Raw genomic sequence first — 16,944 nt, 5'->3', positions numbered from 1 at the left:
TATTTGGCTGTGCTGGTCTTAGCTGCAGTATGTGGGGTTTTTTTGTTTTGTTTTTTTTTTTTCTTTAGTTGCAGCAGGCAGGATCATTAGTTGTGGCATATGGGTTCCATTGCCCTGACCAGGGGTTGAGCCTGGGGCCCCTGCACTGGGAGCACAATCTTTAACCACTGGACCACCAGGGAAGTCCATGGAAAGCTTTTTTTTTAGTGAAGTATAGTGATTTACAGTATTGTTATTTTCCACTGTACAGCAAAGTGATTCACTTTTATATATATATATACACACACACACACACACACATCCTTTTTTAATATTCTTTTCTGTTGTAGTTTATCATAGAACTTTTTTCATTGTTTCTTTTTATTGGAGTATAATTGCTTTACATTGTTGTGTTAGTTTCTTCTGTACAACACATTTGGAAAGCTTCGGAATAACTTTTTCCTGATGTAACTGGATAGTATATGACTTGATTTATGTACTTTTACTGAGGTTATCAATACTGATTGTCAAGTATGATAGTAAGTTCAAAATGATATCTCTCCACGTTTTTATAGGACTAGATAAGGTGAGAGTTTTCTATATACAATCTTACATCTATTTGGCTTATCATTTATTCATATTTACTTTCTGTAATAATGAAGGTAAGAAATAGGTGGCATATTGCTAAAGCTGCTTTGAAAATCAGTCTGAATTGGTGGGCAGGACCACAAGTTACAGTCAGTTCAGTTCAGTCTCTCAGTCATGTCCAACTCTTTGCGACCCCATGGACTGCAGCGTTCCAGGCCTCCCTGTCCATCACCAACTCCCAGAGTTTACCCAAACTCATGTCCATTGAGTCAGCGATGCCCTCCAAGCATCTCACCCTTTTCCTCCTGCCTTCAGTCTTTCCCAGCATCAGGATCTTTTCCAATGAGTCAGTTCTTCGCATCAGGTGGCCAAAGTATTGGAATTTCAGCTTCAACATTAGTCCTTCCAATGAATATTCAGGACTGATTTCTTTCAGGATGGATTGGTTGGATTTCCTTGCAGTCCAAAAGACTCTCAAGAGTCTTCTCCAACATCACAGTTCAAAAGCATCAGTTCTTCAGCTCTCAGCTTTCTTTATAGTCCCAACTCTCACATCCATACATGACTACTGGAAAAACCATAACCTTGACTAGACGGACCTTTGTTGGCAAAGTAATGTCTCTGCTTTTTAATATGCTGTCTAGGTTGGTCACAACTTTTCTTCCAAGGGGCAAGCATCTTTTAATTTCATGGCTGCAGTCACCATCTGAAGTGATTTTGGAGCCCCAAAAAATAAAGTCTGACACTGTTTCCTCATCTATTTGCCATGAAGCGATGGGACCAGATGCATGATCTTAGTTTTCTGAGTGTTGAGTTTTAAGCCAACTTTTTCACTCTCCTCTTTCGCTTTCATCAAGAGGCTCTTTAGTTCTTCGCTTTCTGCCATAAGGGTGATGTCATCTGCATATCTGAGGTTATTGATATTTTTCCCTACAATCTTGATTCCAGCTTGTGCTTCATCCAGCCCAGCGTTTCCCATGATGTACTCTGCATATAAGTTAAATAAGCAGGGTAACAATAAACAGCCTTGATGTACTCCTTTTCCTATTTGGAACAACTCCTGATGTTCCATGTCCAGTTCTAACTGTTCCTTCCTGACCTACATACAGATTTCTCAAGTTACAGTAAAGAAGGTAAATAATTGAAACTTACTCTGGTGGTGGTATGAAATTTAAGGTGGATTTCTTTCTTTTTTAGGTTTTACCCTTGTGATTTGCCCACTAATCTCCCTTATGGAAGACCAGTTAATGGTTTTGAAACAATTAGGAATTTCAGCTACCATGTTAAATGCTTCTAGTCCTAAGGTATGCTCCTGTGGCTTTTATTGTATTTTATTTTTAATTTATACTCTTCAGTAAAGTAGGAACCTTAGCTACAATTGAGTTGCTTATAAAAGAAAAAACTGGTAACTATGTTGGAATCTAAAATCACCACTCATAGATCAGGCTAGCCCACTGCTTATTTTGTATGGTGTGTGAGCTCAGATTAGTCTATAGTTTTAAATGGTTATAAAAAAATCAGCAGTGTAATTTTCCTGGCAGTCCCAGTGGTTAAGACTCTATACTTCCACTGCAGAAGGCACAGTTTTGATCCCTGGTTTGGGAACCAAGACCCTGCATGCCGTATGGCATGGCAAAAAAATAAAATCAAGAATAGTTAAGTGTGAAAATTAAAAGTGTGAAATTTTGTGAAGTGTGAAAATTATGTGAGATTCAGATTTCAGTGACCATAAATAAAGTTTTATTGGAACAGAACCATGATGGTTCTTTTATATGTAGCCTCTGATTGTTTTCACACATGAGGACAGAGTTGAGTAGTTGTGATATGGGCTGCAACATCTAATGTTTACTATCTAGCACTTTACAGGAAGTTTGCTGACTTGTTTCATAGTATCCATTCTAAAACAGTGAGGAAGAATTTCTGATTATGGGATATAATTAAATACAAAAAGTGAATTAGAAACAAGATACCCAACCTTGTGGAATTTCTTGTTTGGAAAAGGACTCTCTTACCTTTATCTGTACAATAAAGCATTTCCCAGGTGTTCTTTTTTAAAAAGCATATTATTGAAAATTTTTTAAATATACAAAAATAGAATAGTATAAAAACTGTTAAGTAGCTTTAACGGTTATCAACATATGGCCAGTTTTCTTCATCTGTATACTCCCAGTTTCCCTCCCTGCCCACCCTTGGTTTATTTGGTTGAGACAAGTCCCAGACATCATACCATTTCAGTTGTAACTTCTTCAGTATATATCTCTAACATTAAAAAAAAAAATAACTAAAAAATACAACTAAGTGCCATTATCACATCTAAAAATTTGTATTAGTTCTTTAAAACCATTAAATAAAAATACTCAGATTTCTGTCTCATCAAATGTTATTATCTGTTTAAAATCATGGTCCAGATTCACACATTATGCTGTATTGGTTGATATGTCCATAGGTTCCTTTTATTTCTTGTTTCCTGTGAAATTACTGTTTAGGTTTTTTTTTTTTTTTCTTGGTCCTTAAGTTTCCTATATTCTGTGTCTTCCTGATTGTATCCTTGTGATGTTGTTCCACTTGTTACTTTTAGTTAGTCTAAAAGTTGACTGAATTTGGGCTTTTTTTTTTTTTTTTTTGCTGTAAGAATATACTTACTCCTGGTATCACTCAGGAGGTATTTAACACCTGGTTATTATTTTTTTGTGTGTGATGTTAGTTTGATCAGTGGGGTCACCTTATGTCTGCCTGCTCTATAATTATCAAGTTCTCGATCAGCTTTTCATTTAATGGCTTTTAGTAGCCACTGATAATAATTGCCTACCTTAGAGCATTATTTAATTATGGGGTTATAAGATGTAATTTCTAATTGTCACTTCTTAAATTAGCTAGATTTTTCCTGTAAAAAAGAACTTTTTCCTTAACTCTTTGCAGATTGAAAGTTCTTTCTCTTTTTTTGGGACTTCCCTGATGGCTCAGATGGTAAAGAATCTGCCTGCAGTGCAGGAGACCCCAGTTCAATCCCTGGCTCGGGAAGATCCCCTGGAGAAGGGAATGGCAATCCACACCAGTATTCTTGCCTGGAGAATTCCATGGACAGAGGAGCCTGGCAGGCTACAACTGCTGATAATAATTGCCTATCTTAGACCATTATTTAATTAGGGGGTTATAAAATGTTTTCTAATTCTCACTTCTTAAATTAGCTAGACTTTTTCTGTAGAAAAGGACCTTTCCTTATTTATTCTTTGAAGATTGAAAGTTCTTTCCCTTTCTTTACCAGTTTCATTATGGAAATGAAATGTCAAGTATTATGGAAAGAGTTGGTTTTTCAGCATTCTCCAAAGATGGTCAATAAATTCTTTTTTTTTCAAGTATCATTTTAAACCTATGGATTTTTAACATGTTTGATGTCTTTCCATCCATGGTTGTTATTCTTTTTTTTAATGTTGAAGTAGTCCCATGTTTGGGTAGTGAGAGTCTATTTAATTTGGCCCCTAGGTCTAACTCCTAGCTTTTGAGTCTTTGGTTTCTTTTCTAAGATACGTCATGCTTTTTTGTGTGTATTTCTTCCCAGACCTGAAATCAGCCACGTCTTCAAGAAGTTCTGGTTCTTCTAGTCTTTCCCAAATAGTTTTAATTTATTTAAACTCTTGTGTCATTTTAAGTGCTTTCTAGCTCAAAAAAATGAATCTATGGAGAACATTGCCTTCTCATACTGCACTTTTTTAAAATTGAAAAACAGAGTAATAATAATGGAAAGTACAGTGACCCTTGAACAATGTGAGGGTTAGGAGCCCTAACTGGCCACACAGTCAAAAGTCCGCGCTTAACTTACAGTCAGCCTTCCACATTCAGGGATTCAACTAGTTGTGGATCATGTGGTACTGTAGTCTTTACTACTGAAAAAAATCTGCATGTAAGTGCACCCATGCAGTTCAAATTGTAGGTGGCTCAGAGGTAAAGAATCTGTCTGCCAATGTATGAGACATGGGGTTCCACCACTGGGTTTGGGAAGATCCCCTGGAGGAGGAAATGGCAACCCGCTCTAATATTCTTGCCTGGGAAATCCCATGGACAGAGGATCCTGGTGGGCTAGAGTCCACAGGGATCGAAAAGAGTTGGACATGACTGAGTGACTAAGCATCCTTTTCTCAGGCGATAGCTCAGGTGTTTGCTCCTCTGAAATTTCTGGGACATATAGACTAATTGAAGTATTTAACACACTTCGCCATTTCTTAACAAAACTAGGAATATCTCGAGGAGTTAACAAACTGCTTTCCTGGGATGATGAAGGCATTTTGAGTTTCTATTTCTATCACATTCACCACTTCTTTTGATCCTTAATTAGATTAGAAGGAAAAATACAACATCCAATGTACTAAATATTATGGAAAACAACAGGACTAAGAACCAAATAGCTGTTACCTCTTAAGATGTATTCTTATTATATATAATACATAATATATAGAATCTCATTTTAATTATTCATAATTATAAAATCTTGATATAAGGAATCAGATACTTTGTAAAATCTAAATAGATTATGAATAGATTTGATAGCATCATTAAAGTATCTAATCAAGAATAAATTTTGTTCTATGAAATCAGATCTATGAGATCTATGAAATGATTTCAAATATAACATTAAAATTAATAAAACCTGTCTTTATCACCATACTGCATTTAGCTTACATTTTGGCATTTATTGTGAAAAATTTAGAATTATGCCTTCATGGAGTAAATGCTTTTTGGAGTGTCTTCATATTCGTTTTTGTGTTCTCTTTTTTGTCAAGTGAGATTGATTATTCTTTTATCAACTGTCTGAATGTAAATAAATAACTAAAATGCTATTAGCACAGCTACCATAAAGCTCAGTACTGGGACATCATTTTAATTTTAATGAAGTAAGCATCTGCTGCTATAGTGTCCCAAGGCTGTTGCTTCTGAGTAATAAGCATCTTCATTTACCACTGAGTATTGCATTCTGCTGGCTTAGTTCTATCATTGTGTCTATATTTCCTTTCAATAGGAGCATGTGAAATGGGTCCATGCTGAAATGGTAAATAAAAACTCCAAGCTAAAGCTAATTTATGTGACTCCAGAGAAAATTGCAAAAAGCAAAATGTTTATGTCAAGACTAGAAAAAGCCTATGAAGCAAGGAGATTTACCCGAATTGCTGTAGATGAAGTTCATTGCTGTAGTCAGTGGGGACACGATTTCAGACCTGGTATGTATGTTCTGGGCTTCTCAGGTGCTGCAGTGGTAAAGAATCCACCTGCCAATGCAGGAGACACGGGTTCGATCCCTGGGTTGGGAGGATCCCTGGAGGAGGGCATGGCAACCCACTTAGTATTCTTGCCTGGAGAATGCCATGGACAGTGGAGCCTGGTGAGCTACAGTTTATGGAGTCACAAAGAGTCAGACATGACAGAGTGCACACACACATGTATATTCTACCTAGAAAACTCCGTGATGCTAGGGACTCTTTTCTTATTCAGCTTTACATGATGCAAATCCTTTCCATTAAAATTATCCTCTTAGGTAGTCATTACTTATTTTTTTCTTGCCTTAATACAAGAGGAGCCAAGGCAGAATCTTTAATCTCTTTAATCCCCACCCACCACAGTAGTGCTTATTAGTCCAGTTGCCTTTATCTTTTGAAATGTGTATATATTGTACTTTGTCATCTTTAGCCATAAAGATTTACTGATTTCTGGATTCTCCTTCATATCTGTTGAGGAATTTGCTTCTGCTTCAAAGTTGTCTCTTTTAGTCGTCGTTTTAGGTATCTTCAGCACTCACTTCAGGATCTACACCCAGTGAACCCCTCAATGTTATAGTTCTGTGGTATACTTTAGTAACCTTATTCTTTGCTCCATCAGCATAATCCTACAGTCTTAGCCTAAAACAGATTGCTCAAACTTGTTCTATGCAAAGAAATCTGAAAATCAATTTTTTTTTTGCTATTGAGCTGTATGAGTTCTTTATCAATTTTGTGTATTAGCTAACCTCTTATCAGATATGTGATTTGCAGATGTTTTTCCCATTCCCTGGATTGCCTTTCATTATGTTGATGGCTTCCTTTGCTAGACAGAAGCATTTTAGTTTGAAGCAACCCCACCTGTTTTTTTCATTTTGTTTTTGCTGTTGGCCTCAGATTCAAGAAATCATTGCCAAGACTGATGTCAAGGACTTTATCTCATTGGTTTTTGGCCAGGAGTTTTATGGTTCCAGATCTTACATTCGAGTCTGTAGTTCATTGAGAGTTCACTTTCGTGTATGGTGTCATATGAGGGTCCAGTTTTGTTCTTTATGCATGTGTCTGTCCAGTGTTCCCAACACCATTTATTGAAGAAACTATTGCTTCCCCATTATATATTCTTGGCTTCTTTGTAGAAGATTTATTGACTATATATATGTGGGCTTATTTCTGGACTCTGGGCTTTCATAACTTTCCAAACAGATAACTTCCTCCTCCCTGTTGTTATAGTAGCCTTTTTGACCTTAACATTGAGCCATTTCTACAACATTTGTTCTTCACTTTTCTTCAAATAGTTGAACTACTTGAGGGTGTACTCAAGGACAACATAGCTAGTGATTTCGATGTATAGGATAAATAGGAGCCCAAAGCAGTTTCCCTGAAGTGGGTTCTATAATAATCAAGCATTTTCTTGTCTGAGTTTAACACTCTTGGGTGGTGTCTGTGGTAGAAGGGTTTTGACAGATGGTCTTTTTATCTTTTATCCGTTGCCATAATTCAAACACCGTGACTGCTTCCACTCCATCTCTTGAATCCACTGTCCAGCAGGTGTAGACCAGTGCTTAGCTTCCTGGAGACATTTTGCAGGGCATTCCACCTGTGGCCAAGAGTGCTTGTTTCTGAAGAACCAGTTATAAAAGCAGAGTAAAGCCCATCTGTCACAAAGGCTAGGCTGCAGTGGCAGATTAGATACAGGTGGCTGTGGAAATAAACTCATGGTCATCTTGATGATCTGCCTAAAAGATCGGTCTTTTTTTAATTCCTGAAAGAATAGGAAGAGGGCTACTCTGTATTTTTTTTTTTTTTCCTAGATTATAAGGCTCTTGGTATCTTGAAGCGGCAGTTCCCTAATGCGTCACTAATTGGACTGACCGCAACAGCGACCAGTCACGTTTTGAAGGATGCTCAGAAAATATTGTGCGTTGAAAAATGTTTTACTTTCACGGCTTCTTTTAATCGACCAAATCTCTATTATGAGGTATGTAATTCTATGTCAGTTTATTTTGTGAAGGATTTCAGCAGAGAGTTTCAGTTCAGTTCAGTCGCTCAGTCGTGTCTGACTCTTTGTGACCCCTTGCAGCATGCCAGGCCTCCCTGTCCATCACCAACTCCTGGAGCCTACACAAACTCATGTCTATTGAGTCGGTGATGCCATCCAACCATCTCATCCTCTGTCATCCCCTTCTCCTCCTGCCCTCAATCTTTCCCAGCATCAGAGTCTTTTCAAAGTTTACTTTTTCATTATGTTTGTTTACATGAGTCATGTTGCTGCTGCTGCTAAGTCGCTTCAGTCGTGTCTGACTCTGTGCGACCCCATAGACGGCAGCCCACCGGGCTCCCCAGTCCCTGGGATTCTCCAGGCAAGAACACTGGAGTGGGTTGCCATTTCCTTCTCCAATGAATGAAAGTGAAAAAATAAAGTGAAGTCGCTCAGTCGTGTCCAACTCCTAGCGACCCCATGGACTGCAGCCCACCAGGCCCCTCCGTCCATGGGATTTTCCAGGCAAGAGTACTGGAGTGGGTTGCCATTGCCTTCTCCCTACATGAGTCATAGTTATGTTCAAAAGTTTTTGAAAAATTGGGTGAGTATAAACAGATTTATTCATGAATGCTTGCTGCGTATATCTTATGCTGTTTAATCCTTTGCTTGGTTAAGTAGAAAAAACTGCCTTGTTAAATTTGCATACACATGTTTTGTGTAAGGATGGAGAGAAAGCATGCATCGATTGAGGGACCTGGGACTTCCCTGATGGTCCTGTGGTTAAGACTCTGCTTCCAATTCAGGGGACATGGGTTTGATGCATGGCATAGCCAAAAAAATGAAAAAGATAACCAAGGACCCTAATGACATCTCTATAAAATTAATTATGAAATAATGCAAAATTATTATACCCTTAAAGATTTGCTAATACTCCCTATTTAGATTTTATTTAGTATATAACCTTGAAAGTTAAATAACCTCACAGCTGTTTTTACTTTCCAATCCTTTAAGGATAGACTTAATATTTTTCTGAGTTCTTACTGAACAGTTATTTGTGCCATGGTTTATGTTTTTACAAAAGTAGGGTCAGAAAATAAAGTCTTCATCTTTACAAGTTATTCATTGCTTATATGCCTCCTCTTCTCTGGTGAATTAAAAATTAAGGATCAAGAAGAGTCTGAGTTGTGACAGGGTCAGATGAAATGAATGAAAGAATGATAAGAGAAAACACCATGTCCAAGAAAGAATGGCACCTTGAAAGTTGTAAGTAAATAACCACATGAATGGCACTCATTAATTTACTTTTTAATAAGTTAACTTTTTTTAGGTTCGGCAGAAGCCCTCAAACACTGAAGATTTTATTGAGGACATTGTAAAGCTCATTAATGGAAGGTACAAGGGGCAATCAGGTAATACAGAAACAAACCACCTATAAAGACTGAGCACTTTACAAAAGTAACAAATACTACAGCAGTTCACTAGAAAAAGATTAATGCATGGCAGAACATACTTGAAAATATCATGATAAAATTAATTTGCTTGGTGATCTTAGAAATCGGGTTGGCATTTGCTAATGACACAGATTGTAAGAGTCATGAAACTGATTTGCTTATTTACACTTAATTGTATTAGAATAGGCCTAATGATAATGTTATCAATAGCACATATTTAGTTAAGTAGCTACTGTGTATAAGATGGAAGGCTAAGCAATGATGTTCGATAGGGATATAAAATATAGTTTTCTTATAATAAAGGACATATTAAAGAAATATAAAAAGTAAATGCTGAATGAGTTAAGTGTAGTGTAAAGTTGTGTAAAGAAATATAAAAAGTAAATGCTGAATGAGTGTAGATGGAGTTGAGATTGTGTATAACATGTTCCAGGATTAATGCATAGACAGGTGTTACTAAAGCAAAGAATTGATATAAAAGTTGTATTTCAAAACTATTCTGTAGATTGCCAGGAGATATTAGTGGGTGCCCTGGGTAAAAGGAGTTCCAGGGTCAAATAAGTTTGAGAAAATCTGCAGGTTATTTATTCTTCCCACAGAGTCACAGGGTGTATCAGCACCTTTGACGTTCTAACCAGCCTTGCAGATAGATACACCTGTTTAATTTTGTTCAATGCAGTGCTTCCTAAACTCATTTGTGCATGGAACTCTTTTTTCACAGCATACTTGTTTACGTCTTCTAGAGGATGAAGCATCAGTTTTAGAAATACTGTGTAGTGGAAGATAAAGTTGGAGAGAGAACTAAGACAATGGAAACCAAAACTGGTGGCTCCAGGCTCTAGAGCAAGTTGCTGATCAAATCTTGAGTTATACTGAAAAGTCAGTATGTGTTCAGGGCCTTCGAATTTTTCATAATTCTTTTTTTCCCCATGCATTGGAATTACCAGTATCTTGAGTGTGTGAGTTAAAAATTTTCCAGGAGTGTGCTGTATATATCTAACCATTTGACATCTTTATTACAGGAATCATATATTGCTTTTCTCAGAAAGACTCTGAGCAAGTTACAATTAGTTTACAGAAACTGGGGATTCCTGCAGGTGCATACCATGCCAATATGGAACCAGAAGATAAGACCAAGGTTCATAGAAGATGGGCAGCGAATGAAATTCAGGTTAACTAATAGCTCTTTAATCAAAACCTAATTCACCTTTAAATGTATTTTAGCTTAATTAATATATACAATGTTAATACATTTTAGGTAGTTGTGGCAACAGTTGCATTTGGTATGGGAATTGATAAGCCAGATGTGAGGTTTGTTATTCATCATTCAATGAGTAAATCTATGGAAAATTATTACCAAGAGAGTGGCCGAGCAGGTATGTATAACTCATACCCAGAAGTAAGTTTTTAAAAGAGCTTTAAAAACACTGTAAGTGATATTTATTACTACTGTATTTTTAACTCTTTATTGGCTAGTATTTTTATAACAAACAATAAAGTCCTTTGAAGTTTTACATTTATTTGCCTATGGAGAAATTTTCCTTATGTTTTATTGGAATGTAATGAATTATTTCTTCTTACATTTGCTAAGGTAATTTGATATCCATCTTTGTCTCCTGAGTTTTTAATTAGTGGTTTCAAGTTTATAATTGGAACAACTGGATTATTTATGGACAGGTTTTTAAGCTAATAAAGCTGATTGTTGATAGTTCTCTTCAGTCGTATTTTTAAAAATCTGAGGACACCTGCTACAAATTAACTTTTACATCTCTATCTGAAATTTCTAGATATGATATATTTAGACTGAAATATCACCAGCAAATTTTATATTTATTATTTTTGCACGTTTGACTTTTTAAAGTAACTATGCAATCTGAAGATGCTTCCCACTGCAGGTCGAGATGACATGAAAGCAGACTGTATTTTGTATTATGGCTTTGGAGATATATTCAGGATAAGTTCAATGGTGGTGATGGAAAATGTGGGACAACAAAAGCTTTATGAGATGGTGTCCTACTGTCAAAACATAAACAAGTAAGCCACACACTTTTTTGTCACTTGTCAATTAAAAACAACGTGAAAGCATGTGACGTTTCTTGGGTCCTTACGTGAGTGAGTAAATAGATTGGTGAAACATCAAGTGTAAACCAGTAAAAGCAGATGTCTGAGGGTGTAGAAACCAGTACATGAACCTGCAGAATGCCTGGATTTAAGAACATATATTCTAAGATATGGAGAAGGCAATGGCATCCCACTCCAGTACTCTTGCCTGGAAAATCCCATGGACAGAGGAGCCTGGTAGGCTGCAGTCCATGGGGTTTCGAAGAGTTGGACACGACTGAGCGACTTCACTTTCACTTTTCACTTTCATGCATTGGAGAAGGCAATGGCAACCCACTCCAGTGTTCTTGCCTGGAGAATCCCAGGGACGGGGGAGCCTGGTGGGCTGCTGTCTATGGGGTCGCACAGAGTCGGACATGACTGAAGCGACTTAGCAGCAGCAGCAGCATTCTAAGATATAGAGAACAAACTAGCGGTCACCAGTGATGAGAGTAGGGGGAGGAGGTAGGAGTATGGGAGGTATAGACTTTTGGGTGTAAGATAGGCTCAAGGATGTATTGTACAACACAGGGAATATAGATAATATTTTGTAATACTTGTAAATGGAAAGTAACCTTTAAAATTGTACAACAATAAAAAATATAGTATCTTAAGTTTAAAAAGAGAAAAAGAAAAAAGTTATTCTTTCTTCAAGAAAGATAACTTTTTTCTGAATGTTTGGTAGCAGTCACCTGTGAAGCCATCTATTCTTGGAGTTTTGTTTCTTGGGAGTTTTCAAATTACTGATTCAGTTTCGTGACTGGTAATTGGTCTGTCCACATTTTTTTTTTCTTCCGTGTTCAGTCTTGGAGATTGTACATTTCTAGGAATTCGTCCGTTTCATCTGGTCATCCATTTTATTGGCAAATATTTGTCCATAGTAGTCTCTTAGGTCTTTTGTATTTCTCTGGTGTAGGTTGCAACTTTTTCATTTCTGATTTAATTGACTTGGGCTTTTTTCCTTGATGGGTCTGGATAAAGATTTATTAATTCTGTTTTTCTTGAGACTTTCCTGGTGGGCCAGTGATTTAGACTCTGTGCCAAGAACCAGCTCTTAGTTTCATTGATTTTTACCATTATTTTTTTACTCTCTATTTATTCTGCTCTGATCTTTGTTTCTTTCCTTCCATTAACTCCTTCTTCTAACTTGTTTTTGTTTGTTCTTTTTCTAATTCCTTTAAGTGTAAGGTTAGCTTGTTTATTTGAGATTTTTCTTATTTCCTGAAGTAAGCTTGTATTGGTATAAATTTCCCTCTTAGAACTGCATTTCTAAATTCCTAGATTTTGAATTGTTGTGTTTTTGTTTTGTCTCCAGGTATTTTTGCATTTGTCTTTGATTTCTTCAGTGATTCATTGGTGGTTTAGTAGTTTATGGTTTCGCCCGTGCATGTTTTGAGTTTTTTGCAGTTTTTTCTTATAGTTGATTTCTAGTCTCATACTGTTGTGGTTGGAAAAGATGCTTGATACTATTTCCTTGTCTTAACTTTACCAAGGCTTGTTTTGTGGCACAGCATGTGATCTATCCTGGAGAATTGGTAATGTTCCTTGTGTACTTGAAAAGAATATATTCTGCTATTTTTGAGTAGAATGGTCTGTATATGTCAAGTCTGGTCTAATGTGTCATTTAATGCCAGTGTTTCCTTATTGATTTTCTGTCTCGGTCATCTATTGATATAAATGGAATATTATAGACCCTTGCTGTTATTGTGTTGTCAGTTTCTCCCTTTATGTCTGTTAATATTTATGTATTTAGGTGGTTCTATGTTAGGTGTATATATATCTATATATATAAATAGTTGTTATATGTTCTTGGATTGATCCCCTGATCATTATGTAATGTCCTTCTTGTGTCTTCAGTCTTTGTTTTAAAGTTTATTTTGTCTGATATGGTGCTTCCCTTATAGCTCAGTTGGTAAAGAATCTGCCTGCAATGCTGGAGACCTGGGTTCGATCCCTGGGTTGGGAAGATCCCCTGGAGAAGGGAAAGGCTACCTACTCCAGTATTCTGGCCTGGAGAATTCCATGGACTGTATAGTCCATGGAGTTGCAAAGAGTCGGACATGATTGTGCAACTTTCACTTTCTTTGTCTGACATGAGTGTTACTGCCTTGGCTTTCTTTTGATTTCCATTTGCATGGAATATGTTTCCCCAGCCCCTCACGTTCAGTCTATGTGTGTCTTTAGAGCTGAGTCTCTTGTAGGCAGCATATATGCAGGTCTTGATTTTGTATCCATTCAGCCACTTTATGTCTTTTGGTTGGAGCATTTAGTCCATTTAAAGTTAATGGAATTGTTGATAGGTATGTACTTATTGCCATTTCATTGTTTTGAGGTGGTTTTGTAGGTCTTTCTTGTTCCTTCTTTTACTCTTGTGGTTTGATGAATTTAGTGTTTGAATTCCTTTTTTTGTGTGGGTTTCTATAATAGAATTCTGGTTTATGGTTACCATGAGGTTTATATATACCAATTTCTCTATATACATGATGATGTAACTTGCTATCTTAATTTCAAATGCATTTTAACAATCTTGCATTTGTATTCTTCCCTCACAATTACTATTTTTACTCTTAGTCATCTTTGTAGTCTTATTACCCATCATATTATAAGGACTCAAAATTTTTTAAGTGAGCAGTAATTAGTGATAGAAAATGGTATTTCTTTCCTATTAATGCTACAGCAAGTTTAAAAAATGAGAAAATGAAAATGTCCTTAGATATCCAATAGGCCCTCATGAAGCATATTTTGGGACTTAGACTCAAAATGATACTATAAAGTACAGGAAACTGCTTTGCTCTCAGGAAGATTCTCTAATACAGGTATACCTTGGAGATACTGCAGTTTCAGTTTGAGACCACTGCAGTAAAATGAAAATTGTTAATAAAGCTAGTGATGCGAATCTTTTGGTTTCCCAGTGCATAGAAGTTATTTTTACACTAACAACATATGGAAAAAACTATTACATATGGTGGGCATAGTAGTAGTAGTCTTCCAAAGATGTCTACATCTGAATCTCTAGAACCTGTGAGTGTGCTACTTTACATGGCAAAAGGGAGTTAAAGTTACAAATGGATTTAAAGTTGTAGTCAGCTGATCTTAAAATAGGGAGGTAATCCTGAATTGTTTGGGTGGACATACTATAATCACAAGGGTTCTTAAATGTGGAAGGAGGAATAAGATGTCAAAATGATGTGAAAACTTAACCCATTGTTAGCTTTGAAGATAGAGGAAGGGGGGCCATGAGCCAAAGAGTGCAGGCAGTCTTTAGAGTCTGGAAAGGGCAAGGAAACAGATTCTTCCCCAGAACCGCTCGGAGAAATCTAGCCCTGTCAACACCTTGCTTTTATTGATTTTAACCCAGTGAGACCCATGTCAGCCTTCTAACCTATAAAAATGTAAGATTATAAATCTGCGTTGTTTTAAGCCACGGAGTTTGTGTTAATGTTATGGCAGCAACAGGAAACTAGTAACAGTATATAACCCTGTATTTTGAAACAGGGATAATTCGTATCTCTAATGTGTTTGCAGATGTCGCCGTGTATTGATAGCTCAACATTTTGATGAAGTATGGAGTCCAGAAGCATGTAACAAAATGTGTGATAACTGCTGTAAAGAGATTTGTGAGTTGTCCTTTTTAGATTTCTATAAGCTAATGTTTGTAACTAGGACTACATGAGGGCAGTATTAGACACTCAAAATGGATTTAAAAGAATTAGCAAGGTGTGAATAGAATTTCTCAGATTCGAGAGTAGTAACACTTAAAATTAAAAGCTATTATGTGTATGCATGTATTTTATATTGCTACACCGAGATGTTAAATTTTTAAGAAATGAAGGGAAACATTTAAAATTCCTCTGATTAGAAATACTATTTATATATGAGAATGCTAACCTCTTGTAATAATCTGTAATACTTTATAGTCACTGACTGAAGAGAGAAATTTAGTACAACATAGAGATTATAGTGTATCATTTTTGATCCAGATAATACTCAATCACTCGTAAGACACTAGTTTAGTAGTGTTGGTGCTGTATTTTCACTTTAAAAAACTCTGTATGTATGCATAGTGTGTGATGAGCTAGACTAACCCATTCCTCACTGAGTTCTGATGCCTTGGTGGGGGAACGTCACGACAATTTTAACTTTGCAGGTAGAGAAAATTGTTTGTGTTTACTAGACTGTTTTATACTGACCAAATTAGTAAGAGTCTGATAAATACATCTGAGTGCTCGTGTCAATAGATGGGAATAACTGTCCAGGAGATTCTTGTCGTGAAGTTAGAGTCCCTAGGAAGCCACACTGGTTGTCAGAATATTGCTTAATGAGCATGTTTCATTAAATATGAAGAAATGAAGAACAGATTGACTAAATATGGTAGTCTAAACCTAGTAAATATGTAGAAGAGACTTACCCTCCTGTAAACACCTCTAAGTCTTTGTCATAATCATGTCTGGCTGATACCTTTTGGTTCCGAGAGCATCTCCAAAGACCTTCCAATAAACAGATTATTTTTTTGTATATCATTTAAATTCGTGTCTTAGAGAGACTATAGCTTAATCTAATGAAAAGAGACTTGAGCAAGTCTTAATTCAGAACATAGGAACAAACTAGTGTTTAGGGTGGCTCACATTGGATGATTTATTTTTTAAACGAGTCTAACCACTTAGGACAGCCTATCCTTGCCCTAATTTCAAAATTTCATTCATCTTTAACCATGTCTCTTTCATTACAGCATTTGAAAGAAAGAATGTAACTGCATACTGCAGGGATCTTATTAAGATCCTGAAACAGGCCGAGGACCTGAATGAAAAGCTCACGCCACTAAAACTGATCGACTCCTGGATGGGAAAGGGTGCCTCGAAATTGAGAGTAGCAGGCCTTGCTCCTCCCACACTTCCTCGTGAAGACCTGGAGAAAATCATTGCACACTTTCTCATACAGCAGTATCTCAAGTATCTACAGACCCATTTCTTGCCCTCACATGCTGTCTTTCCTGAGTGTCATTTTTATATAAGTGCAACAGAACAAAGGGTTTAGTGGTTGTTTCATAGGAACTTTTAAACACTATAAAATTTACCTAGTAAACAAATTCAAACTTTTAATTATCATATGTCAAAGCAGCAGAAAAGTACAATACTTTATTGCATTTTTATACTAAACGTTTTATTTCATATCAGTGTTAGTTAAAATTATTTTACTAATTTTTTATAAATTTCAGTTTGTTGTCTGCAACTTCTCAAAGCCTGACTGTTGGCCTTTGTCTCCTGCAGAGAAGACTACAGTTTTACAGCTTACGCTACCATTTCATATTTGAAAGTAGGACCTAAAGCTAACCTTCTGAACAACGAGGCACACGTTATTACCATGAGAGTAAAGAAGCCCACGCAGAACTGTTTCAGGGTGATTACTAATTTTCAATTATTTGAAAAAGACATTAAAGCCTGTGTCTTGCTTTTCTTTAACTTGTTCTCTTCTGGGTCCAGTGGAACACAGAAGAGATACGTCAGTGTTCTTGGAATCTGGGTGTAGAAGAGATAAAACCTACTTTTGTGTTCTGCAGAGGTATTAAGTGGAAGAATTTAGACTAGTTTTTAAATGAAGA

General features: G+C 36.5%; 1 protein-coding gene across 2 annotated transcripts in view; it reads left to right on the top strand.

Annotated features, from left to right (window-relative positions):
* Positions 1–16,944, top strand: part of RECQL (RecQ like helicase) — a 32,784-nt gene that overhangs the window by 14,706 nt on the left and 1,134 nt on the right. For both annotated transcript variants that reach the window (XM_027541490.1, XM_027541491.1), the window contains 10 exons: positions 1,765–1,871; positions 5,582–5,780; positions 7,625–7,791; positions 9,122–9,203; positions 10,268–10,416; positions 10,504–10,621; positions 11,141–11,279; positions 14,871–14,962; positions 16,075–16,294; positions 16,613–16,742. In XM_027541490.1, coding sequence (XP_027397291.1) covers positions 1,765–1,871; positions 5,582–5,780; positions 7,625–7,791; positions 9,122–9,203; positions 10,268–10,416; positions 10,504–10,621; positions 11,141–11,279; positions 14,871–14,962; positions 16,075–16,294; positions 16,613–16,742 — 1,403 coding nt within the window. The remainder of the gene's footprint in view (positions 1–1,764; positions 1,872–5,581; positions 5,781–7,624; positions 7,792–9,121; positions 9,204–10,267; positions 10,417–10,503; positions 10,622–11,140; positions 11,280–14,870; positions 14,963–16,074; positions 16,295–16,612; positions 16,743–16,944) is intronic.

The sequence above is a fragment of the Bos indicus x Bos taurus genome, chromosome 5 (assembly GCF_003369695.1).
Source record: "Bos indicus x Bos taurus breed Angus x Brahman F1 hybrid chromosome 5, Bos_hybrid_MaternalHap_v2.0, whole genome shotgun sequence".
NCBI lineage: Eukaryota > Metazoa > Chordata > Mammalia > Artiodactyla > Bovidae > Bos > Bos indicus x Bos taurus.
Note: the sequence above shows the minus strand (reverse complement) of the source record. Positions and strands in the feature narration are given on the sequence as shown.